This window comes from Festucalex cinctus, chromosome 2 (assembly GCF_051991245.1).
Source record: "Festucalex cinctus isolate MCC-2025b chromosome 2, RoL_Fcin_1.0, whole genome shotgun sequence".
Lineage (NCBI taxonomy): Eukaryota > Metazoa > Chordata > Actinopteri > Syngnathiformes > Syngnathidae > Festucalex > Festucalex cinctus.
Genome location: NC_135412.1, coordinates 29312733 through 29338455, shown reverse-complemented (window position 1 = coordinate 29338455; position 25723 = coordinate 29312733). Strand labels below are relative to the sequence as shown.

Genomic DNA, 25723 nt, shown 5'->3' with positions numbered 1-25723 from the left:
TTGATTGACTTATTTGCTCCCGTGTTGGCCGGTGTAGAGCAGAAACTAATAGCAACATTTCTATAGTGCCTGTTAGTTAGCAGTATTGTTTGTTGCCTCGGGGTGCACTTTCCTTATTATAAGATGAAAAGAGCAAATTGAAATGGGGCAAAAGAGGAGGGGAAACAAGGAGAAATGTGCATGCAAATTGGTACCGGCATTCAACATCTCCACTGTGGGATGATAAATCTTGATAAACGATATTATCACACATCGACTGGCTAATGGCTGCAGAGGATGAATCCATTGTCTGCTAAATGTCAAAGAAAAACAAACTATTATTGCAAGAGTAGTGACATTTGCCCTAGATTAGGACCCAGAGAACAGAGTCAAGATCAATTTAGATTCCCCCCCCCCCCCCCCCCCCCCGAAATGGCGCCGTTTGATGCACTTTGGAGTCTGGTTTGAGTCAGTCTTCCCCGACTTGAGTGCCTTAGTCGAAGAAATATGCAAAACTAAGTTGCATTTTTTTCAATGGTTGGACGCTTGAGCTGGGTATAGTTTTAACGCATTCATCAGACATGAATTTTCAAGCCTTGTTTTAAAGGGCAATCATATGTTACAATCATATGTTACTGCAGCCCCACTAGCCCAAACATGGTAATCTGACTAATAATATTGTGTTTGTGAAATATGAATTAAGCATGAAAAATACACCCATTTTCATCCATCTCGGGGCAACCATTTTGTTGTCAACTGAAAATGACATCACAGTCATCTCCTCAGTAAGAAAAGTAGCTATTGGCTGTGCTAAAGGTTGCTAAATGCCACAATCACCTAATTTGGATGATTGGCAATTTGCATAAAATTTTAATGGGCTCTGTAGGAGAGAGGAATAACATTGTGGGAGAGGCAAAAAGTGAGTAAAATCACCCTACATTTATTACAAATGAACTTTCTTCTGTTTGTTCATTATTATTATTATTATTATTATTATTATTATTATTATTATTATTATTATTATTATTATTATTATTATTATTATTATTATTATTATCCCTTTGAAATAGGCCATCACTTCTCAAAATGACTTCATTCCTTAAATGCTTTGTTTAAACTCACAACTCCGCTAACAACCAATCATGGCTCACCTGGGTTTGGTCATGTGACGTTGGCAAGCTCAAATCTTACACTATGATGTCATTGTCAGACAAGAGCAGGTGGCAAAATGGCCACCGCCCGGGCTCCAGGTGGAGGAGTGGAGCCGTCATTTGCCTTCGGTGCCGGTTGACGTTGGTTCACTTCTCCGCCTGGGAGACCATGTGTGGCTTGCATGGAGTGAGTGAGTGAGTGAGTGAGTGAGTGAGTGAGTGAGTGAGTGAGTGAGTGATATTAAAAAAATAAAAATAAATAAATAATAATAATAATAATAATAAGAATTAAAAAAAAAGAAAAAAAAGACTGCCCCCTGCGATGGATAAAAACGGGTGGGTTTTGCTGCTTCATTCATATCCCACAAACACAATATTAATCAATTAATTATAAGTGATCATGCACCAGTCTCCCTCACTCTACAAATTGACTCTACCTTTAAACCTCCCCCGATATGGCGTTTTAACATCTCATTACTGAAAGACGTAGAGTTTGATAAAATTATTAGAAGGGAGTGGGCAGATTTTTTGGAAATAAATGACTCTCCAAATATATCTCCATCTCTTCTCTGGGAAGCAGGGAAAGCGGTAATTAGAGGGAAAATTATATCATATTCAACTTATAAAAAGAAACAGGATCAAAAATTAGAAAAATACCTGGAAGATAAAATTAAACAACTAACGGATGAATATGTATTAAACCCAAATAATCAAATATGGATAGAACTACAGAATATAAAAATACAGTTAGATAACATGTTATCTAAAAAGACAGAGTTTATAATACAACAGTTGAGATATAATAATTTTGAACATAATAATAAATCAGGTAAATTCCTGGCAAATCAACTTCAACGGAATCGGGAAAAATCTCTTATAACGGCTATTAAAGATATAAATGGTGAATGCACACAATCACCAGAAGAAATTAACCATATTTTTTATAACTATTATCGAAATCTATACACAGAAATTAATAGACCTAACCCTGAATATATTGAGGAATTCCTAAACAGCTTAAATATACCTCAGTTATCTATTGAACATAAAGATATTCTCGATACCCCGCTTACTATAGATGAGTTGTATCGTGCTTTAGACAGTATGCCTAATGGCAGAGCACCTGGTCCAGACGGCTTTCCGGCTATATTTTTTAAACATTTCTGGTTAATGTTTGCTCCATTATTTCTAAGAGTAGTAACTGAAATTAAAAGTAAAGGTGATATACGTCAAGATATGAATATAGCAGCAATTAAACTTTTATTAAAGCCAGAAAAAGACCCTACCCTCCCGTCAAGTTACCGACCGATATCACTAATTAATACCGATATTAAAATTATCGCTAAGGCCTTGGCATCTCGATTAGAGACGGTAATCTCGACAATTATTCATAGTGATCAAACAGGTTTTATTAAAGGTCGTCATTCTACTAATAATATTAGGAGACTCTTTAACTTGATTAGTATGTCACAGCGGTATGATAAAAAGGCAGTTGTTATTTCGCTGGATGCAGAAAAAGCATTCGATAAAGTTAACTGGTCCTTCCTCTTTGCTGTCTTAAATAAATTCGGCTTCGGGGAGTCATTCATTCAATGGGTCTCAATATTATATGATTCTCCTAAAGCTACAGTTACTACTAATGGGATTACATCACAGAGTTTTACTTTACAAAGGGGAACAAGACAAGGGTGCCCAATTTCTCCTTTATTATTTGCTATATTTATTGAGCCGCTTGCATTAGCTATACGTCAGGATAGACGGATCCAAGGAATCCACTCCGGGACAATAGAACATAAAATTAATCTATATGCCGATGATATATTACTCTATTTAGAAGAACCTGCTATCTCGCTAGGGGAAGCATTTAAATTAATAACTAAATTCTCTCACTTATCAGATTACTCTATTAACTGGACAAAATCAACATTATTACCTATTACAGAAAATTCATGGAATCCTACAAGTCAGGATCCACACTACTCCTTTCCTACAGGTAATTTAAAATACTTAGGTGTTAAAATTTCACCTAAGTTAACTGAATTAACTTCTTTAAATTTTTCACCATTATTGGATAGTATCCGTAGTGACCTGGAGCGCTGGAATAATCTTCCGATCTCTTTAATAGGACGGATAGCTACTATAAAAATGAAAGTTTTACCAAAGATTAATTATTTATTTTCAATGATTCCATTTAAACCTACGTCTAACTGGTTCCAATCGCTGGACTCTGCTATCATAAAATTCTATTGGAATAAAAAAAAAGCCAAAATTAGTCTATCTACTCTTCAGGAAAGTAAATCTAAAGGAGGTTTAGAGGCACCAAACTTTATGTACTATTATCTAGCTAATCAACTACAATATCTTGTGCTATGGACACAACCCAACAGAGATACTAACTGTTGGTTGGAATTGGAGCAGAAGGATTGTAATAATCTTAGACTGTCAGATTTACTCTTTATTACAAAATCAATAAGACGACATAATTGTTTTAAAAACCCAATGATAGCCGCCACCCTGACTGCCTGGTGGAAGGCATTAGAAATTACAAACTCCCAATTGGCGCCCTGTGGGCTCTCTCCCATTTGGCATAACCCCGACTTTCAACTTAATAATCAGTCGTTCCATTTAAGCCTATGGGAGCAGAAAGGAATTACACACCTTCATCATCTTTTCTCAGATAATAAGTTTATATCGTATACAAACTTGGTCCAGAAATATGAAATAAAAAAGGGAAATTTCTTACATTATCTGCAAGTTAAAAATATGGTTAAGAAACAAATCCCAACACTTCAGGATACGCTCCAACTGCCTGTCTTAGCTAAAGATATTATAAAGCTTTCTCCAACAACAATAAAGAAAATATCAAAAATATATAAGTTATTTTTATACACAAATAAAACGTATTTACCGACTTTAAAATGGGAAAAAGACTTGTCTATAGTTCCGGAACCAGACTTTTGGACCCAAATCTGTGAAAATGTATTTAAAATGACCAAACAGACAAATTTGCAACTTATCCAATATAAGATACTTCATAGAACATATATTACACAATATATGATGAAAAAAATGGGACTCTCTGACTCCGACATTTGTCTCCAGTGCTCACAAAACACTGCCGATACTTATCTTCATGCTTTATGGTCATGTACTCCAGTGCTGCATTTCTGGACTAAAATCTTGGAAAAGCTCGCTGATATATTAAACTGTAGGCTTCCTTTATCTCCAAGACTGTGTTTACTAGGTGACTTAACAATAACTGAGCTACCATGTAAACAATCTCAATCTATATTTATAGCCCTTACTATTGCTAAAAAAATAATCCTTGTCAATTGGAAAAATAAACAATCTCTAAATATCGACCACTGGTTAAACTTACTAATAAATTATATCTCAATGGAAAAAATCTCTGCCTTAAATAAAAATCAAGTATCAAGATTTAAACAAATATGGGCTATGTACATAGAATATTTTAATCTCAATTTGGCAACTTAATCCTGCCAAGATTCTGCCTGTTAACGAGAGCCACCACATCGTTACAACTTCTGTTTTCGCTGCTCCTGTATTTGGTATTTTGTATCTGATTGTTTTTATTTTTATATAGTCAGGAACCTAGTTGCTGCTAGTGGGCTCGAGCATACCACACTATACGACACTATACTCAATAACTCCTTAAGATCTATTTCTAGTGGGCACTAAGCATCAACACTTGGTGTTACTGCATGCTAATTAGTCAATTTTCTTGACGCCGTCCCCTGTGGTCGGGCGGGGGTGGTTCTGCCCCCCCCCCCCCCCCCGTTGTCTGCTCGGTGGCGGTTGCGTCTTGGCCGCTCCCTGGGCCCCCTGTGGGGTGCGGTGTTGGGGTGCTTCCCCTGGTGCCCGGGGCGGTGCCGTCCCGGCGCGGTCCGCTGCTCCGTGCCCGGCGGCGCGGTTCGGGGTGGGTGGGCCTCCGGTGTGCCCCGTGGTTCCCTCTCCCCTCCCCCTTCCTCCCCCCCGTCGCCTCTCCCTCCTCGCCTCCTCCCGCCCATCCTCCTCTGCCTCCCGGTCCCTTTTCCCTTGTCGCCCTCCCTCCTCCTCTCCCCCCCCGCCTCCTGCCCTGCAGCCGCCCTTTCGCCTTCTTGTCGTCTTCTCCCCGCTTCCCCCGCCCCCCCCCCCCCTTCCCTGTCTGCCCTGCGGCCCCTCCCCCTCCCTCTCCCTGGGCCTGGGGCTCCCTCCCCGGCCCGGGCGTCGGGCTCCGGGGGCCGGGCGAGGGTTTGGGGCCTGCCCCACTCCGGTATAACTCCTGGCGCCCCGGGCGGGCTCCGGTGGCCGGTGGGCTGTCCGGTAGCCCTGCTGCGCTGGCTGTCCGCCCATTGTGGTGCCGGGTGGATGAGGTGGGGGGCGGCAGGGGGTGGGGGTGCTGGGGGGCGGGCGTGCCACCTGCACCCGCCGGGTTGGGTGAGGCCCCGCTGGTCGCTCCTCTTACTCACTTCACTAGCTTGCACTATACACTTTGTAAATATACACATAGGGCACACAATACATTTCTTGGTGGGGTGGGGAAGGGTGGAAACACCGTCTTCACCCTTCAACTCCCCTCCAATTTTAATGCACCTCACGTCCAAGGGGAGGGGTGAGTTGGGGCGGGGAGCCATCAGAGGGGATGGACTGCAGTGCCTGGCAGCGCTGTGGTCCCCCCCATTTGTGTCCCTGCCCCACCACTTTGTCCCTCCATTCCCTTTTTTAATGCACCACACATATACATATTCATTTTTTGGGGGGGGATACGGGTGGGTCGGAATAGGGGAAATTTTTTCCCTCTGCTCCGACTCACCTGCTCCCAATTTTAATGCACCACACGCACACACTTGTATATACACTGGGTGGGGCCACATTCACGGTGTAAGGGTAGAGCTCGCCAGTCGGCGAGCTGGCGGACTCAGTAACAGGGTTAGGTGTCACTTGTACTCTGGCGTGACGACCGGGGCCTCTCCCCACCGGGCTCGGTGTTCTGGTGTTCCGCCTTCTCCCCTGGTGCTTCCTCCTCTGCTTCCCCCCTCCCGCCGCTGTGCAAATCTCGCGCGGCTGGAGGTGGGGTGGGCACATCTTCCCTCTCTGCGCTGCTGCCCGGTGCCGGTTTCCGGGGGGGGGTGGGGGGTTCTCGCGGGGGGCCGGGTTCGCGGGGGGGGGGGTGGCGGCCGTCGGGGGGGGGCGGCTTGTTTGGGGGGGGGGGGGGGTGGAGGTATGGGTGGGTGGGGGGTTGGGTGCTGGGGGTCGGGGTGTGTTCGGGGGTTTGGGGGTCGGGGGTGGTGGGGCCTGGGTCGTGGTGGATGGCGGGTTTGGGTGGGGTGCGGGGGGGTCGTGGGGGGATGGGGGCTGGGGACCGGTGGGGCGCTGTGGGGGCCCGCTGGGCCTCGTTCTGCGGCCTTGGGCTCGGGGGTGTGGGCCGGGGCTGGGGCGGGGGTGTTCCGGGTGTCTGGGTCGGCTCGCCGACCGGTGTCCGCTCGGGTGGCTTGGGGGTGGCCTTGGTGCTGCCGCGGCCTGGGGATTCCGGGGGGGGGGGGGGGGGTTGCTCGCTTTGCTGGACCGCGGTTGACGGCTTCTTTCTTTGGTGGTGGTCCTTATGCATGCCAGATCCGTCGCACCAGCATCTACTGAAACTCAACAGAAGTACCCTCTCCCTCCCACAGCCCCTTGAATCAGTTGGTGCTGGTGTCTGTGGTTCTCACTTTGCTTTATCTATCCTTCCCTCCTTCCTCTCTTTAGTTTTTCCTCTGGTCACTTGAGATCTTAATTTATTAGAAGTATGAGGTTTCTGGGGTTGGCATAAGACTCCGGTTTTGTAACCACGCAGGAGGGGTCTTGTTGGTGCTGGACTTCACTTTGATGGATTGGATGTACTGGCTTCTATTGATCTCACTCTGCCTTATCGATCCTTCCCTCCTTCCTCTCTTTAGTTTTTCCTCTGGGCTCTTGAGATCTCGCTAAATTTGCTGGAATTTAGAGGCTTCCGGGGTTGGCGTAAGACTTTGATTTTGTAATCATGGGGAAGGCAGGAAGTGTTTGGTCGGTGCTGGATGTCACTTTGATTTACCTTTCTTTTCTCTTTATTTCTTTTTTTTTCTGACCTTTTCTCTGGTCTCCTGACCATTTAAATCTCACGACTCTGGCAAGATTCTGAATACCTGGTTAAGGCGAAGGGTAATGGGATATTTATAAGGTTTTAGGTGAATGAATGAGTATAAATTTATAAGTATTTGCACGCACGCACACGCACGCACGCAAACGCACGCAAACGCACACACGCAAACGCACGCACGCACGCAAACGCACGCACGCAAACGCACGCACACATACACACACACAAAAAAAAAAAAAAAAGAAAAAAAAAGAAAAAAAAGAAAAGAGCAATGATGACAAGACGTTGAATCGGTAAGACTACCGAATGAACAATTCTGAGCTCTTAGAAAAAAAAAAAGAAAAAAAAAAAAAAAAAAAAAAAATATTAATCAGAATATCGTGTTTAGATTACTGGTGCCACATATCTAACATATTGTAAAGAACCTTTTTGACTTGACCTTCCCTTCAAATAAGTGACGATTTTTGTAATCATTGACATATGGCAGAGTTGCTAACGATACTCTTGGTGATGAGTCAAATTTACAGACATTTAAAGACATTTATGTTCTCTGTACAGTGACTTTAAATGCATTATAGGGTTGTATAATGGGAAATAAAAATCTCATTTTCCTTCTGGAAATAAGGCAATTAACACATGCGGGTATGGGGGAGTTGTCCACCCTCCCTCACTGAAGTGCTGTGATTGAAGCACTTGCATGGAAGCGCGCCCTTGTGAGTGCAGGCCAGGTGCACCTCATTCCTGCTTAATTGGACTCATTGGACTGTTCCAAGTGGCAGCCAGGGGAGGGGTTAGCTTTTGGTTGGTTAGTTGTTTTTTTTGTTTTTTTGTATATTTGAAAAGTAATATTTCCATAAACTTCCCTTGATAGCATTGATACATGTAAATATTTGTGCATATTTTTCGTTTCCAGTTATGTAAATGTTTGCCAGTGTTTTTGTGTATGGACAGAGCTACCTTCAATTAGGATTGGTGGTTGAGGCCACCCCTTTAAAAGTGTTGGAAAAGGTGTTTGTGGGGGTAGAAGCCTGTTGTCTGTGAGGGGGAGACACTGCTTGAAATGGTGTGGTGAATTAAAGAAAACAAAGAGTAAACCTTTTTTTCCCCCCCATCTCTTCTTTGATTCTGACTGAGTGGCCACGGCCATCCAAGGCTAGTGAGAGGCCACAACAACCGAAAATCTTACAGAGGGATTGTGGGCACTTCAACCGTAATTTCCACAATATGGAATCAATTTGAGTGTGTGATAGAGAGAATGGCAACAAAGCAGGTTGGACCAAATATTTACTGGATGACACACAGGCACATTCAGTGAGCTCACATTCACCTACAGTCAGTATTCACATCATTACATGGCACAAGACTTCCACATTACATCACATTGTTTTCAAGCATTTTTGAGTTCTGAGATGTAGGTTTCATGCAAAGCATGTTCATAGCAACACAAGCATGCCTGGACTGGTGCAATGTCATACTTGTCATGCTTATATGATATTTTGGAAATCTGTTAAACTCTTAATAAAAAGCTGATATTTTTACAGTAATGCAATGAACAACACTGCAACGTAAGTTTTCTTGAACGCGCACCTATAAAGCATATGCACAAAATTCCTGTCCCATTAGCCACATCCAGCCTGGTATGGATGTTTAGTGTTTATGTGAGGATGTGTGGCGCCTCATTTACATTTGTTGGCACAGTCGTGAAAAAAAAATAAAAAAATAAAAAAATACATCAATGATCGCAAAAGGGGGGTTTGTAATCATGTATACTGTAGATGCAAACAGAGCAGGATAAAGTACCACCACCATGCATCTAGCATGTACACATTCATGATCCCATGGTACTGTATTCAGTAGTTTCACATGAAGCTCATCAATAGTGTGAGCTGGCATACCAGTTCAAGTAACACAGTAGCACAAATTGACCTGACAACAGGCATGGACAAACAAATATGCACATTTAGTACTTTCCCATAAAGACCGCCATTGAACGCACCTTTTGGCATTTACAAATAAATAAATGTTAGGGAAAACAAGCCAATTGTAATGGTAAAGTTGATGACACGGGCTGTTAGTTGCCGCATCGGCAAAAAAACAAAAACAAACTTTTACTTTCGTTTTTACTTCGAATGTGCATGTGGCGCATTCAAGAACTTTGCAAACATGGTCAATACAACACTGAGTGACTAAAACCGAATCACAATACCAAGAAGGCGTCAAGGTAATATTTGGTTTGTTTGTCCTGAGCACAAAAAGAGAAATAGACATGTAAATAACGGAAATGAAAATAGACATATACATGAATGCTTAAACTGCAACTATACTATTCTTTTCAGCTCTCCTGTTATGTTGCGGGTCAAATTGACCCGCTTGAAAAATCTAGTAAAAAACAACAACAAAAAAAACAACAACAACAAAAACCAACATAGGTTCAACTTTGTCTGCTGACCTTCGTTTTTTTAATTTTCTTAAATATTAAAAACATTGCATTGTGTTATGTGATATTTTTTGATGATTAAACATTAAAACGGGTCACATTGACCCATGAACACTGTTAAGAAACAAACAATAGGGGGGCTATACTATAATAGCATTGATGCACTTTATTTAATTGTATGGACAGCTGGCCACTTTACGTAATCATCCAATATGTGCTGTTTTAAATCGGGGGAAAAAAATAGATTTTTGAATAAAAAAATGCACAAAAAAAATCAGCGGATTTTTGCTAAATTTCCCCTCCCTGTTGTTCAGTTAACAAATACAGAAGGGTAGAGTATTGTGAAGCAGTCAAATGATCTATAATTCATACTATATCTTATTGTTGTAATTTTATGCTGCCCAATATCGGAATCAGCATCGGCCTTGAAAAAAAATAATAAATAAAAATAAAAATCCGTATCGGTCGGTCTACATACAAGCCTTATACTTAGCCTTAAGTACTTAAAACACATAGCTTGACAGAATTGACTCATGCATGAACATATTTGAACTACAAGTAGTATGGAAACATCCCGGACATGATAAGGAAGTGCCAGCGGCTGATAATACTGGAACTGCCCAAAAATAGATCAACAAAACGCTCTAAACTTCTGTGCCTGATTAGCGAAGACATCCAACCCTGCGACCTTTTCAGAGCTAAAATAAATACAACTATATAATTACACACACACACAAAAACAATCCAAGTCATACATTTTCTAGAGGTGGAAAAGACTCTGCATATTCCAGTTCTGTGCGCGACAGCTCTACGTTTGCCCGAGTCTCTTTGGCCTTTGACAATTTGAGCCGTGAAGCTTGAAAAGTTCTTCGTTGGGATCTGCAGATGGAGGCCCAGCAAAAGTGCACCACGCCAGGAGAGAGGAGGATGAAGACCCACGGGTCAATGATGGAGTTGACCGAGATGAAACGGAGGGCGATCAGGTCCAGGTGGTGGGACTCGTTGCGAACCCCAACTGAATTGATGTACACGCGAGTCTGTAATCAGACAAAAGTAGAAGGTCTTACACGCAACATGAGCGGATTTTACACAGTGGATAAGTACATTTGTGAATTAACTGAGGAGAGATCAACATTTCACAGTAAGATTTTTTATTAATTTTTGTTATAGTGCTATGAGATTTCTTTACTGTAAAATATGTCTTACAGTGAAAATACCCCCCATAAAAAGATGTCGACAGGAAATTATGGCAGAAACCACAAATGTTGTTTTGTCTCACAAAGTGATAGATAATACAAGCAAAAGAGAGGTCTACTTTCTTATCTTAAGACTCAAATAAAAGATTATATCAGGTTAGAATCAACACTAAATACATTTTGTAAGTGCAGACATCTATTTTTCTAACAAGTTACTCATTTAATATAAATATGGGATTAAAATATTAATCTTTGGCGAAAAAAAAGTATATATTGTATTTTGTGGTATTTTTTTACATGATGGAAGTATGAAAAAGTATTAAAAATGATTTTGTGAAAATTGTACATTATGGGGGGGGGGGGTGAAGTGTTTTTCTCTTTGAGATAAGAAGTTTTCATCTTACTGGCATGTCTTCCGCCATGTAGCCTGGCTGGGGAACCTAGACTTTGTTCACTCCCACAACGGCCCAAACACGGGTTTCTAACTGCGCCCATCCACTAAAGAATAAATAACAAAAGAAAGAAAACTCCACCCATGCACATAATTGGGCCACGCTTTGCGCTAGACTTGCGTTGGACATGAAGATAGAGCCCATGTTTTGTTATTTACCTACACAGTTGCAAATTTTTGGTAGATAACATGTGATTGCACTGTTGTTGGAAAGACAAAAAATTTGACCAAGAGACTTTATTATTATTATTACTTTTATTATTAGTAGTATTATTTATAGATGCTTTTTATTTTATTTATCTTCCAATTTCCATTTGATGTGGAGCTGTGTTATTATGTAAACTTTTTCCTTAAAAACCAAAACACAGTTCCAATTAGAGTTTTTTTTTTTTTTTTTTTTTTTTAAGTTTTACTTGATGTTTAGACTTGATTTTTCATGCTGCAATATGGGAAATCCATGTTTCCACTCAGTTCCAGTCCAGTTCAGCCATCTGCTTTGTGTTTCCACTGCAGGGTGCCGACAATCACAAAGAGCCAAAAAAAGATTTCCTACCCAACTCGCCTTCCGTAACTGATCGTATTAATCTTTGAAATTCTACTTTGGTATGACTTCACTGGAGCAGCAAAGTGCCAGACAACGATTTACACCATCACCGAGTGGGAACTGAACCCACACTCAGATGAGCGAACCACTACATGGTCGGTGACTCACAAGCAAACCAGAATGTCAATAGTCAGTATCTAAGAAAGGTGCCTGAAAGTTATCACTTGTTTATTGAAACCAGCAAAACTACCAAATGAATGTGTGCGTGAGACAATAAACAACTTCTCTAGGGCATATAATATGGACAGGTCACCGTTTCTTATTAAGCTGCATGATTATCCCCACAAAACCTAATGACAGATAAATATTCAGTGGCATTGTGTAAAATTGGAGTGGCAGAGCCAAACTCCTTCGAATATTGCGTGAATACAATCCATGGAAGCCATGACGAGTTCACAGGTTCTGAAATGCCTGCTACTGATTTCTCTGGGGGGTTGTGGGGGGCGCAGGGGAACAATGTCCAGCAACTTTTAGTGACCTGGCAATAGTTCATCTTCATTTCATCCACACATAATACACTACATTTTTATTTGGCCTATTGTCTGTATAGCCACTATTGCATTGGTGTAAAAGTCAAGGGCTCAATATTATTATTATTTTTTTTAATAGCATAATAATTCTGACTCACGCTGTTTACATTTACTGTAAAAGAAGACAAATCACTGAAGTAGCACTTTCCAAAAACAAAGTTTATTACAATGGTGTTTAATTTGTAATGCCATTAAATTTGTTTGTAAAAAGATATACTGTAGTGCAATGCAAAATTATTAACCCCCGTTGAACCTTTTGCCACATTTCAGCCTTCAAACATAAATATAAAATTGTATGTTTTTGTGACTAATAAAAAGTGGCACACAGTCTGAAGTGGAACAAAATTTATAAATGTATCCGATCTTTTTAACTGTTATTTATTTTATTTTATTTTTTATTTTTTTTAAACAAATAACTGAAATGGCACACCAATTATTTACCCCCTTTTCTCTCAGTGCAGCCAACTGGCTCCAGAAGTTCCCTGGTGATTTCTGCATGAACCAAAGTTGACCTAAATGACTAATGATGATAAATAGTCCACCTGTGTGTCATCTAGTCTCAGTATAAATGCACCTGCTCTGTGATCATCTCCGAGGTCTGTTAAAAGAATATTGGGGAGCAAACAGCCACATGAAGTCTAGTCTAGTCTATACTTTCGCAGGGCACTGTAAACAATTTAGTTTGCATTTTATTACCCAACTGTAAACACGTGAACTACACCACAACACCCCAAGCAATTATACATTTATGTGTTTACAGTTATAACCAGCTCAAGTCACTGAGTGCAAGCATGTGGACAGCAGCCTGTGATGAAACAAGTTTGACTCTAGTACTAGGGTGTCTCCTTTTCCCCTACAGGGGGATTTTGCAATTAAGAAAGAAAGAAAAAAAAAAACCCCAAACTGTCAGTAAGAAATTTGGAGGAAACTGAAACAGGAAGCAGATCACCACAAATATCTTCTGCTGATCCTTCCGTACTCTTTTTTTTTCTTCTTTTTTTTCCCTTTTTTTTTTAAACTGCAAAAAAGAGCCATGAGAATTATTAGTGGATCAAAATATACAGAATCAACATATCCACTATTTATTAAATTAAATACAATGACATTTTATGACTTGGTTGAGTTTAAAATAGCACAAATAATGTGCAAAGTATACAACAATCTGCTCTGCCACAGTACTCAGAAGTTGTTTGAAGTTAGACACAGTCCTTTATGACATAGGGGGTACAAGTATCTACAAAAAAACAAAACAAAACAAGAACAAATATTAAGCAAAGGTGTGTCTCTGTAAAGGGTGTTAATTTGTGGAATAATTTTGGTACTGAGCTGAAAAGATGAAGTCACTTGCTTAGTTCAAAAAAAAATGTTTAAAAGCAAAATTCAAGACCATTATTTAAATCAGACACGAGTTAGTACAATTGTAGAAATGATTTTTTTTCTTTGATGTACCAATATGAGTGTAATCAAAATTGTGTATGTGAGTATGTTGATGTATTATTATCGTGTATTTATATTAATTTTATTTACATACGCTATATGAGTAGGATTATACATTTTCATATACATTTTTTTATTTTTATTAAAATGTAACCTATTGTATTAAATATGAAATAAGTGATAAGATACAAAGACTAAGGTACGGAGCCCCTAAGGTGACATGGTAGGAAAAAAAACAACAACTTTGCGTTCCCTCTCAAAACATTTTGCGCAAAGATTGCGTGCCCTCGCAAAACAACGACGTGTAAACAAAGCAGTGGAAAATTACATGCTCCATCCTAGTCGCTTTGGGAAAGCTTTCCCACTGTTTTGTTTCATGTTTACAAACGTTCCATCCTCGTCGCTTTTGTTCACATGGAAGATGACCCGGAAGTGTTTACGGCGCAGCGAAGGTGACATGGCAGGCGAAAAAAACAACTTTGCGTTCCCTTGCAAAACAACTTTGCGTTCCCTCGCAAAGATTGCGTTCCCTCGCAATCTTTGCGAGAGAACGCAAAGTTTTTTGCGAGGGCACGCAAAGTTTTTTTTTTTTCTACCATGTCACCTTAGGGGCTCCGTACTAAGGCGTAGGACTGGATAAGTTTTCAACTTCTTCCTACTCCCTTTGAACATATAAATTGTCATTTATTATATGTTTATTTTTTTATTTTTACTTTTAACTTTCTTTGTTACTTGTTTGTGTTTATATATATATAAACATATACATATACATGAATTGCTGATTGTTTGTTTGCTTTTTATTTGTTTGTTTGTTTGGATGGTTTGCCTTTATCCTGCAGGACAGGAAACAATGTGCGAAAGTCATCCAGGAGAAATCTTCACTCATAGATGCACACTTATATGGGCATACCTCAGGGCTCCCTTCTGGGGCCTCTGCCGTTTGGTCTGTTCATAAATGACCTGCCTTCTACCTGCCCAGGTATCTGCTGCTGCTCTAAGTGGATGATGCTGTTTTTACGCACCAGTTAAGACTCCAAAGTAAGTTCCAAAGATTTTGTCTGCATGCATTGCTGAGGTTAAGCTGTGGCTCACTGAAAATAACTTGATCCCTAACATCATAAAGACAGTCACTATGGGCTTTTCTAATAAAAAAAGAAAAAAAAAAAGAAAAAGAAAAAGGTAATTAAAGTTTGACAAGCACATCAAAGAACATACAAAGAAACCTAAATTATTCTGAACTAATTTGACGGAATGTCCCTTCACAAGCGGGATGATTATTATTATTATTATTATTATTATTTTTTACCTCATATCTCCTATTGCATGACATCGTCCCAGGCTGCTTCCTCAACCATACAGTGCATTGGTTCATTTTACAGTCAAGCAATAAATACCATGGTCAGAAAACAAACACGCTTCCATCACTGTCGCATTGTTATTCAGGACATTTATCCAGCAGCAGCAACAACAACAGAATAACACGAGGAACTTTAAACCAGAATGTTACAGTCCCTTAGTGCAGGATTTCATTTGATCAGTCAGCTTTTTCATATCAGAGCAGTGAACTCTGGAAGTCTCTGCCCACAGATATGAAGTCTATCTGGGAGGTTATATCATGAGTTTAAAAATTGACATGTGAGATTAAAAACTGGTTGAAAATGAATCAAACTGGTTCCCCTATGTAGTGAACGAATGGGGAGAGTGAATGAACAATTATCATGTGTGATTACACTCATTCATTTAATGCAACTGTTTTTATTATTTTACCGGGGCGTAGTTGTTTTATGTGTTTTATATTGCGAGTTAACTACAAAAAGACAGAAGAGACAGAAGGCATGAAATGAGGCTGTATTCGAATCTTGCCAGCAGTTTTAAAACTAATAGATTGTGACACATGGAAAGTCATTGCATAATATAAACATAATACTCAAAACATCCATCCATCCATCCATTTTCTTGACCTCACAAGGGTCGCAGGGGGTGCTGGAGCCTATCTCAGCTGGCTTTGGGCAGTAGGCAGGGGACACCCTGGACTGGTTGCCAGCCAATTGCAGGCCACACAGAGACGAACAACCATCCACACTCACAAGCACACCTAGGGACAATTCAGAACGCCCAATTAACCTGCCATGCATGTCTTTGGAATGTGGGAGGAGACCGGAGTACCCAGAGAAGACCCACGCGAGCACGGGGAGAACATGCAAACTCCACCCAAGAAGGCCGAAGCCCGGACTCAAACCCGAGTCCTCAGAACTGGGAGGCAGATGTGCTAACCAGTCATCCACCGTGCCACCCTAATACTCAAAACATTTGTTAAAAGAAGAAATCAAAATTTAAATTTCATTACTCTGTAACTTTTTCTTTCCATTCATCATTTTCTCTATGACGATATACTAAAAGTTTTTGCGCAATCACTGGTGGCACATGACAAAACATGCATGGTCCAGTTTTTACATTGGCTGAAAAAAGCAATATGATCCTGTGGGAGCAGATCAACCTTATAGTATCGTATTGCTCCATCCATCAGAGTATAAAAGAAGCTTCTAATAAATTATACATTTGGCGTAGTGTGTATTGTTAAGTAGTGTTCCTGTGATGCTGTTTCTGAACAATTCAGTCGTTTTAATTAGGAGCGCTGAATAAAAGTTTTCTAGAATCTTGTTACACAGTGAGGCCAAAATATTACTGTTTAAATTAAGAAAGAAATAATGCCTGATTCTCCTTCTGTACTAAAGCTAAAAACCGAGAGGGGTCATTTTTTCTGTATTTATTTTTTGACTGAAACGATAAAAACAATGTAAACACATGTGTCTGTTGCTGTGCTCTTACCACTAGGGGCAGCGTACAGATGATGAAGATGGTCGTCATGAAGCCCAGTAGGATGAGATGATCCACCTCCTCCACCATGCGCTCGCTGTTGGAGCGTGTGACGGAGCCGCCGTTCCGCCTTCGGCGCTGGTACATGCACAACAACTGGTAACCCACAAAGGCGTTGCACGCCACTATGGCCAGCACCAGGACTAACATCACCGTGGCGTACAGGTCGGCGTAGGCGCGGTCTTTCTTCCCATGTGGTTTCATGTCAATGAAGCACCAAGTGCCGGGGCAATATTGTACATATTTCCCAAATCCCACAAAAGGGAGTAGACAGAAAAGAATACACACTAAAAACACCACTGGAATTGTGATGTAGGCTAATTTTTTGGTGACGTGCCGAGTGTACAGGTAGGGGTAACCGATAGCCAAGCACCTTTCTAGAGCCATCATTAGGAGAAGAGACATGGTTGCCAAGCTGAAGAAAGTCATGCTGAATCCAAAATAGAAGCAAACCCCGTGAGTGCTGGGTGACATCCCCTCCAAGGTGATGTTGTGCGAGTACGACAGCTGCACAAGCGGACTGACCAGGCACGTTCCGCCCAAGTCTGTGAGCACCAGCGACGTGATGAGGACGTGGAAAAGCGCGCGTCGTCGGCTGTCGGCGGCCTTCATGTCTCGCCGGCGCCGGATCTCCAGGATCACCAGGGCGGCCACGTTGCCCAGGAGGCCCGCGGCGAACATGACGGCGCTGATCACGGGGCTCTTCCTGGAGTCGATGTGGTGCTTGCTGTGGCAGGGGTCGGGGACTTCCGCGCTTGGAAACTGTGCCGCCGTCATTCCGAAATATGTCTCTCGCTTTCCAAAATGGTGTCAAAAACATTTCACTTGGTCGTTGTCAGCAGGCATCCTGTCTGAACAGAAATATGACCTTGTGAGCAAGATAGTAGTCAGACGTGACATCACTTTTATCTATGACAGTATCAAGGCAAGTTACGACTAGTGTTGCACCGAGTAGGGCGGTGTTTCCCAACCTTTTAGAAAATATCTCACGGCATACCACCAAACAAAAATGTTGCCAAAAGTAGTTACAGAAGTTCAATATTTACATTTTGCCCATCTAATTGAAAATAATTTAAATATTATGCCTGTCGCGATACGTTGCTGGCATAGCATCAAAGCTACAGTGGTGCCTTGAGATACAAGTTGAATTTACTGTATGACCACACCCGTAAATGACAATACTCATTAAGTCATCTTTTCCTGTCATTCATAGCACACTAAAATATAGTTAATAAAAAACATAGTAATTACGTGATAAAGAAATACAGAATGTAAAGAATTCAAAAGCTTTCACCAATTATTGTTTCTGAATGAGGGTTTTAGTCTAGTCTAGTCTAGTTTTAGTCCGGTGAAAAATGTGTGTTGACGAAATTATTTTTGCTTAGTTTTCGTTGACAAAATTAACATTACAAGCAGGGGGCAGTATAATACAAACGAGACCACATGAAGAAGACTTTCACAACTTTTTTTTTTAGATGTGAATAACAGAGGTAGCATTTCCATCTCGCGTCTCTTCCTTGTCTTTGACGGATGACCACATTTTCAATGAGTGCCCACATTTCAGTACAAGGGGTCCTTTTCAGTTTGTGTATTTTTTAGAGGCTTTGCGTCCTAAAGCACTCGCTGATAGGTGTGCACTGTGCAGCCGTCAATGACGAGCCGACACAGAGACGGAAGTGCCCACCTCTGGTTGATTTTGTTATATTGTCTGTCTATGTGCCCACCTCTGGTTGATTTTGTTATATTGTCTGTCTATGTGTTGCACCGCCATTTGTGTTAAAATATTTATTGCTTCAAGAGTTACATCCACTTAAAATATCCCTGTGGCGGGAATATATCACACCGTATCAGCGTGGGAGCTTTCAACACTGCGACAAGAGTTGCTAGCTACCAGCTAGCTTGCGAGCTATAACAGCCTGTTTCTGGGCTCTTTTTCGGAAGGTGAGATCATTCACCGTGATAGCTCATTTGGTTTGAAATCTACCATCTACACATCAGCAATCTGTTCTATAAATTGCAGCATCCAGGGAAGATTAATTTTCAGAGTGAGAACACATCAGCTATAGCTAGCTAGCTAACGGCACACTGTAGTGGTAGAAATGGGTTGACGTGAACGAAGGACTTCAAGTCATGGGGGCGGGTAACATGCGGGACACCCAAATGTGTCACTGGAGGCCAATTTATAGCCACACCCCAAAATCAGGGAAAGAGAAATGGTGAAAACCAGTTTAACGCTATACAGTATATCACCACAGCAATTTTCTTCAAACATGTATAAGAAACACATCTCTTATTTCCCTTTACAGGGTCTTTTATGATGGAGACAGTTTAATTAAAATATTAATTACGCTAATGTTCAATTAGAAAACAGATTTTCAATTCAATAAATCAGAGGTCAACAACAGTCATTATAGAGTGTATTTGATGGTCATAATGCTTTTGCGTGGTTCTGTTCTTGGCAAAGGTCATGAAATGGCGTATCAAATGACTGAACTGAGCGCCAGATGTACAAATGCATTCTAAATGCAAAAAGCACCTGACAATCAAGACATTGCTCATTCATTGTACAGTATCTTTTCTTTTGTTAACAATGAAACACTTTCATAACTGCATTTTTTGCCTAAACTATTGAACGTATAAATAAATCAAGATCGTTTGTAGTTGTACAAGGGCTCTCGAGGTAAACATTTCAAATGACAATATTAGAGATCAGGCCATCATTTATAAAATATAAACACAGCACTCACCGCTCCCTCACGGGATGGTTCAAATGCGGTGAATGAATTTCGCCCCACCTAGGTGGGTGTGACAATTAGTGGCATCTTAAACAAAACAAAACAAAAAAATCGTAAATACACATACCTAAAACGCCGCAACAAGTTTTTAAATATACAATCAACAACTGTAGCTTTTGTACATTATGATGAGAAAGTTGTCTTGAGTGCAAAAGGATGTTAAAATTTGTTGTTGTTGTTTTCATTCCGTCCCTCCAAGTTGCGTCAAATGAAAGAGAGAGAGTAAAGTCACCAAAATGCACAACCAAAACAACAACCAAATTCCACAAGAAAACAATAGCAACAACAAAGTTATCACCTATCGCACCGGATTACTCCTCTTCGTCATGTTTGCAGTCCTCGGCGTGAATAAACGTGGCGCCAAGATCCGTGCGTGCATGGAGATGAAGAGAAATGGAGAAGGAGCTGACATCAGGGACCCGGGCTAGTGGGAGAGGTTCGATGACGTCATGCGGTTTGTCCACGCCCACCGCCGCAAATGCTGCACAGCTAGAAAAGTAAGTACTGAACAGTCGAAGTTAAACCACATCTACACTCGGACTCATTGTTACTTCCAGAAAGTGACAGGCGGTCACATGCAAGCACTTCTGGAAAACAACACGATGACTAATGATTGTTCTCAAAAATTACATCTTGCAAAAGGTGATGATTTACTTCTACTTTAGCTATATATAGCCTATTAATACATATAAACACTTATTCATCCGAGGGGGTAAAATACTCACACTTTTAGTCAAAGGTGTGTGAAAAAAAACAAAACAAAACAAAACAAAAAACATGCAAAATGTAGAAGTATAAGTTTGAACATAAATAAATAAATAAAAAATACACACACTGAAATGTACTTAAATGTTAACACAATACCCGTTTTTCATCAGTTTTACGTCTTGAAGTGAAAAAATTAGGCTATTGTATCTTTTTGGACGCAAAGGAGTAGAAAGAACAAATGTCTGTTTTTAAATTATAGGGAGTAAAAGTAAAAAGTAGGCAGAGACATAAATGCTCAAATAAAATTCAGCTAAAATCTGAATTGAGGAATAATTTTAGACATTTGAATCACAGACCAAGAAAAAAAAACATGTTCGTACATGGTAATTGCATACGATGTATTAATCTAATTCTGTGGGAAGTACATGGTTTGCCAAACATCACTATATACTTCTTTTTTTCCTGTTAAAGGGATACTTGACTTATTTAGCCATTTTTGGCAGTCAAACTTTAATATCTTGCCTATAATAAATTTGATATTTTCATAATTTTTCATGTACAATTAGTACATTTTGCAACTTGCTGTCGACTGAAAATGACATCACAAGGACTCAGGTAACCAATCACAGCTCAGCTTGTGAATGTCACATGACCAAACCTAGAAAACAGGTGAGCTGTGATTGGTTACCTGAGCCCTTGTGATGTCATTTTCAGTCGACATCAAGTTGCAAAATGTGTTTTTAAAGGTACTAATTGTACATGAAAAATAATTAAAGTATCAAATTAATTCTAGAAAAAATATTAACTTTTTATTTCTATAATGGGCTAAATAAGTGAAGTATCCCTTTAATATTTCATTTGGACACATCTGAGGCCCTCAACATTTGGTCACCTATGCAAGAATATTATTCCCATGCCCATAGCTTGACAACTACATTGGAGCGGTGTTGAAAAATTGTCGCCTGGCAAGAATTTTGGAACTATTCGCTGCCCGTTTGAGAGGTTTTATGGCTGTCACCTCACAAAAATTCGAACACATTATCAGTAAAGTTTGATTCATTAGATGCTTCGGAGAATGATAAAGCTTGACCTTCACCAGTCGTTGCTTGATGCAATTATCATGTATAAGATTAGTATTTTTTTTCCCCCCAAACTTATTTTCTATAGTGCACACATGCTGACATTTCCAACTGATCCTGTCAAGGCTTGTGGGGGATTGAGGACCCAAGTGGAGGGGAGGCAGGGGGAGGAGGCCGAGGCAATGTACAAACAAAAAAAGGGCTTTATTACTTATGTAAAAATAACGTGGTGCACAAGGTGCAGACAGGAAACGACAAAAACAAAAGTCCTAAATCAACGCAAACTCAAATAACAAGGCAAGACGGGAGAAACTGCAGAACGTGGAATCGACAATGGACCAACAAGAACGCAACTGAAAACAGAATAAATAAATACACACAAACTAATTACACAACAAGTGACACCTGGACAAGACACACGTGGGTGAGGGAACTGATTGGCTAAACACAAGGGTGTGGGATGACAAGCACAGGTGAACATGATCACACTAAAACGAGACACTGACAAGGAAAACAACTGAAGTGATCAACAAAAAAAAAAAACATAAAAAAAACCCAACCCAAACCATGACAGATCCACCTTGAGTCTGCACTGATCCATGTGACTCTAGCACAAGAGAGCAATGCCCTTTGCTCTTTGTGTTATGCTATCCTCATATTGATTAAGGCTTGAATCTGTGAAACCCTTGCTTGTAAACAGCTTTTTGTTGTGGTTGAAGCTTGGCAGGTGCTTAAAGTGCTGACAAGTGCTGCATTCTTAAATGTGACACAACACCACACACACACACTCACAGGCTTAGGGGATTCCAAAGGGAGACAAGTGAAATTTAAGTCAAATCTATGGTGGCAGTGATTTTCCCAGAAATGACTGCAAGTGGTGTCCCAACGGTGACAGAAATGTATCATTTCTGTGCATTTGTGTCCGTGTGCACACTAATGGTCCCCCATCTGAATTATTAATGAGTTTATTGGATTTTTTGTGGGTGTCTGATTCCGCAAATGCAGGCTGAGGTCAGCAGCATTGTATATTTATTGCAGTCGTGGTCATTAATTATAGGATAGAAGATTTGCATTGCACAGTGCAATGGTGGAAAGTAACAAAATACAAATACTAAACTGTTCAGATATCGCTAGATAATATTAATTTTTACTCACTTTTTAAGTCTTTTTTTTTTTTAAATAACTTTATTTTAGTAAAGGAATTGAATAAGTACTTCCACTTTTACCAAAGTATTCATTCATTCATTCATTCATTCATTCATTCATTCATTCCACATGTATCTGCACTTCTGCGGTGCGAGTACGTTTGCCATCTCTGGTAAAGTGTTGAAGTTATTGAGTGACTCATGTACTGTGTATTACTGTGGGAAAATAATACAGTAACGTCATTAAATGCAATACTCAGTTTTTAACGAACCAAATAAAAGCATCGTACAAAACAGCAGTGATATTCGGTGATACTCAAGATCACTCTAGTATTTTGTAAAAATAAACAAATTGCTGGCCAAGCACACTTCAACATTTTAGTATACCATTTTCCTACATTTAGGTGCATTGTAAATGTTCAAATTGTGCATAATGTTACAGTGACTTGCTACACTGCTGTATTTTAGTGTTAGTGATTGTGATGGTACTTGGAGTAGTGAACATCTTTTCTTTTTTTTTTTTTTTTTTTTTAGGTGGTCCTGTAACCTGGTGTAAAATATTTGAGAATTGTACGAGTGGTATGTGGATTCCCTCTAGTGGCATGTGAAAGAATCACTCCCTGTGTTCAGTTGAATTGTATTTATTTAACATTTAAATCAAAAACATTTGTATTCATTCTTTAAGAACTGATTGTTTAAAAAAAAAAAAAACTTTATTTAGGTGCATAAAAACTTATGTGCAATATATTTTCATTTAATTATTATTTAAGTACAGTTTTTTCTACTTATGTTTATGTATAATTTTGACGTTCAAACAGTATATTAGCACAGTTTCTAATTACAATGTTAAATATATACTTTTTGGGGGGAGGGAATGAAACTTCTGCCTTTTTAATGTTAATCCTAATGGTAATATTGGAGAAATAAATTGAGAACAACTGCACAGTCAATACACGTCAATAAATATGCAATGTACCATTACAGACGCTAGATGGCCACCGACGCTCCCCCCGACCCCCCCCCCCCCCCCCCCCCCCCCCAAAAAAAAAAAATTTGCATTCATTCACGCAGTGTTGATAGACGCGCATGAATAATGTTCACTTATGGAGGAGTAGTGTAACTAAGGTTTTAAAACACAAGCTCCTTGAATTCATGCTTGGACCGCTTTGGAAGAACTTGTTTAAGAGGATTGCTAGATGTTATTGATGGTAAGAATGATTTGTGGCTAATGTGTCTAAAAAAAATAGCATTTTAATCAGAAAAAAACTGTTTTAAGTGGGAAAAATAAGTGCTAAAATTAATTATATATATATGTGTGTATGTGTGTGTACACACACACACACACTTTTTTTTTTTTTTTTTTTTTTTCTTCCAGATCTCTAGAGGGAGTCCACGTCATTGCATTTCATTCTTTGGTCTTTTTTCCCCATACACTTTTAAGATGTCCTATTTTATTGTCAGTCCTTAAATGCACCTCACTCTGAAGTTTTGTTTACCTCTCTACTGATGAAGCTAGTTTTCTTTGCGCGTTATCATTCGCCCGTTAAGTGCTCATTTACATATTTGTTCTTGTTATTAGTGTTGTCACGATACCAAAATTTTGACTTCGATACGATACCTGCATAAAATACCTCGATACGGTAATGAAACAGTACCTCGACAAAAATCTAAAACATCAGCAAAAGCAGTATTAAAACGAGCAAAAGAACTTCAAATTATTATTTTTTATTAAATCACAACAGTAGGATGTATACATGTTATTTTCTGTACATACTGTATATATTTACGTATAGCCTACTGTATGTGTTTTCACAGTACTGTATTTGATTGCATTTGATGTCATCCGTTTGAAATATTGGTCATACTCTTGCTTGAGTGTGTGTGTGCGTGTCTCCGCTCTTCATTTCGCTCCCATAATCAATCAAATACTATAACCTGGGAACAAAATTATTCACGCACTTATTTTCTAAGGGAAGTGTCAAAAATGCGTCATAGCCTGACGCTCTGACCGTCGTCTTAAGCCTTTTCTATGTATAACTGTGATTTCCTATGTGTTGCCTGTTTGCATCTTGAGTCCACTGCAGGATTGTTGCTTTTCTATTTTTTTCCTCCTCCTTCTCCGTGAAAAACATTTGCTGTTGTTACAAAACGTTTCCCAAATTGAAAATTGAAAACCACACGTGTGTTCTTCATGCGTTTATTGAACTCATCCACAGGCAGTGCTGTAGCGTGGATTCCACTCTGCGTGCGCGCTCCCGCGGCTTGTACAACTTTGGCACCATAATATGACACTTAATTAGTGCGTCTTGCTTCGCAACGAGTGGACGGCCAGCGAGCGCTTCACTTAATAAGCTTATTATTTTAAATGACATTCTGGACTGACAATTTTGCTTTTATTTTAGCCTTACAGACACGTGTGTAACTATCGAGAAGCAAAGTACTATTCTTTGAGGGGGCAGGCTATTGTCCAACCAAACGGTATGACTTTTTAATGATTAATGAGATTTTTATCGACACTATGTGACAAATATATCTTTCGAGGAGTGCACAAACAAGAGTTGTGCCACTGTTTTGTTCCCCCCTGTTTACACTTGTTTTATGGGCCTTTTATTTATTTTCTCCTTTTTAGCCAATTATATATATATATATATATATATTTATTTATTTTTTTTTTAGCTAAAATGGTTTAGTAAAGGTTTTAGTGGGCAAGGTGCAATATTATAGTGGCTGGTATCTTGCGTGACTTGAAGTGGTTGCTGTGAAAACCTTTTTGAATAGTGATCGTTTGCAGTGAGTTTTACCTTTGTGTTTTTATTGATACAGCTATAGTGGTTTATATCTTTGCCCGTTGCCTTTGCTGGTATTACTTTTGTAATAATAAAAAAAAAACCTCTGTACTTATTATATAAGCTTCCCGTTCTGGTTATTCGGAACAAACCTGTGTTTTGGTGTGGTGAAATTAATTGAGATACTAAGTGGCTATTTTAAATCACTACACTTGTGCACATTTCAGAGTCTGTAAGACGATCTTTTTTACTTTTATTTGCGTAAAGGAGTTAAATCAGTGCTATGGAAGTAAAGAGTGTGAGTTTTTTTTGGTCACCTCTGCCTAATTTGCCACAAAATTGTCAGGTTAAGTTTGAAATAACTTCTACAGTTAAAGCCGTCACAGCACTCAGTTTCCTCATTCACTTGGTGGAAGCATCGGGGGTTCAA

At 39.8% G+C, this 25723-nt stretch overlaps 1 protein-coding gene across 4 annotated transcripts; it reads right to left on the bottom strand.

The window, feature by feature from the left end:
- Positions 1–8515: 8515 nt before the first annotated feature.
- On the bottom strand, positions 8516–19989 carry ptger2a (prostaglandin E receptor 2a (subtype EP2)). 4 transcript variants are annotated; one of them, XM_077515395.1, is made up of 4 exons: positions 19874–19940; positions 19528–19602; positions 16733–17627; positions 8516–10722 (listed from the first exon to the last, which is right to left on the bottom strand). In XM_077515395.1, exons 3-4 carry the CDS (start codon positions 17555–17557, stop codon positions 10435–10437), a joined length of 1113 nt encoding a protein of 370 aa, XP_077371521.1. In that variant the 5' UTR covers positions 17558–17627; positions 19528–19602; positions 19874–19940; the 3' UTR covers positions 8516–10434. The 4 variants fall into 4 exon arrangements, with proteins under 4 accessions (XP_077371521.1, XP_077371522.1, XP_077371520.1 ...); XM_077515396.1 differs by lacking the exon at positions 19528–19602 and having other exon boundaries at positions 19874–19989; XM_077515394.1 differs by lacking the exon at positions 19528–19602 and having other exon boundaries at positions 16733–17631.
- Between the last annotated feature and the right edge of the window lie 5734 nt (positions 19990–25723).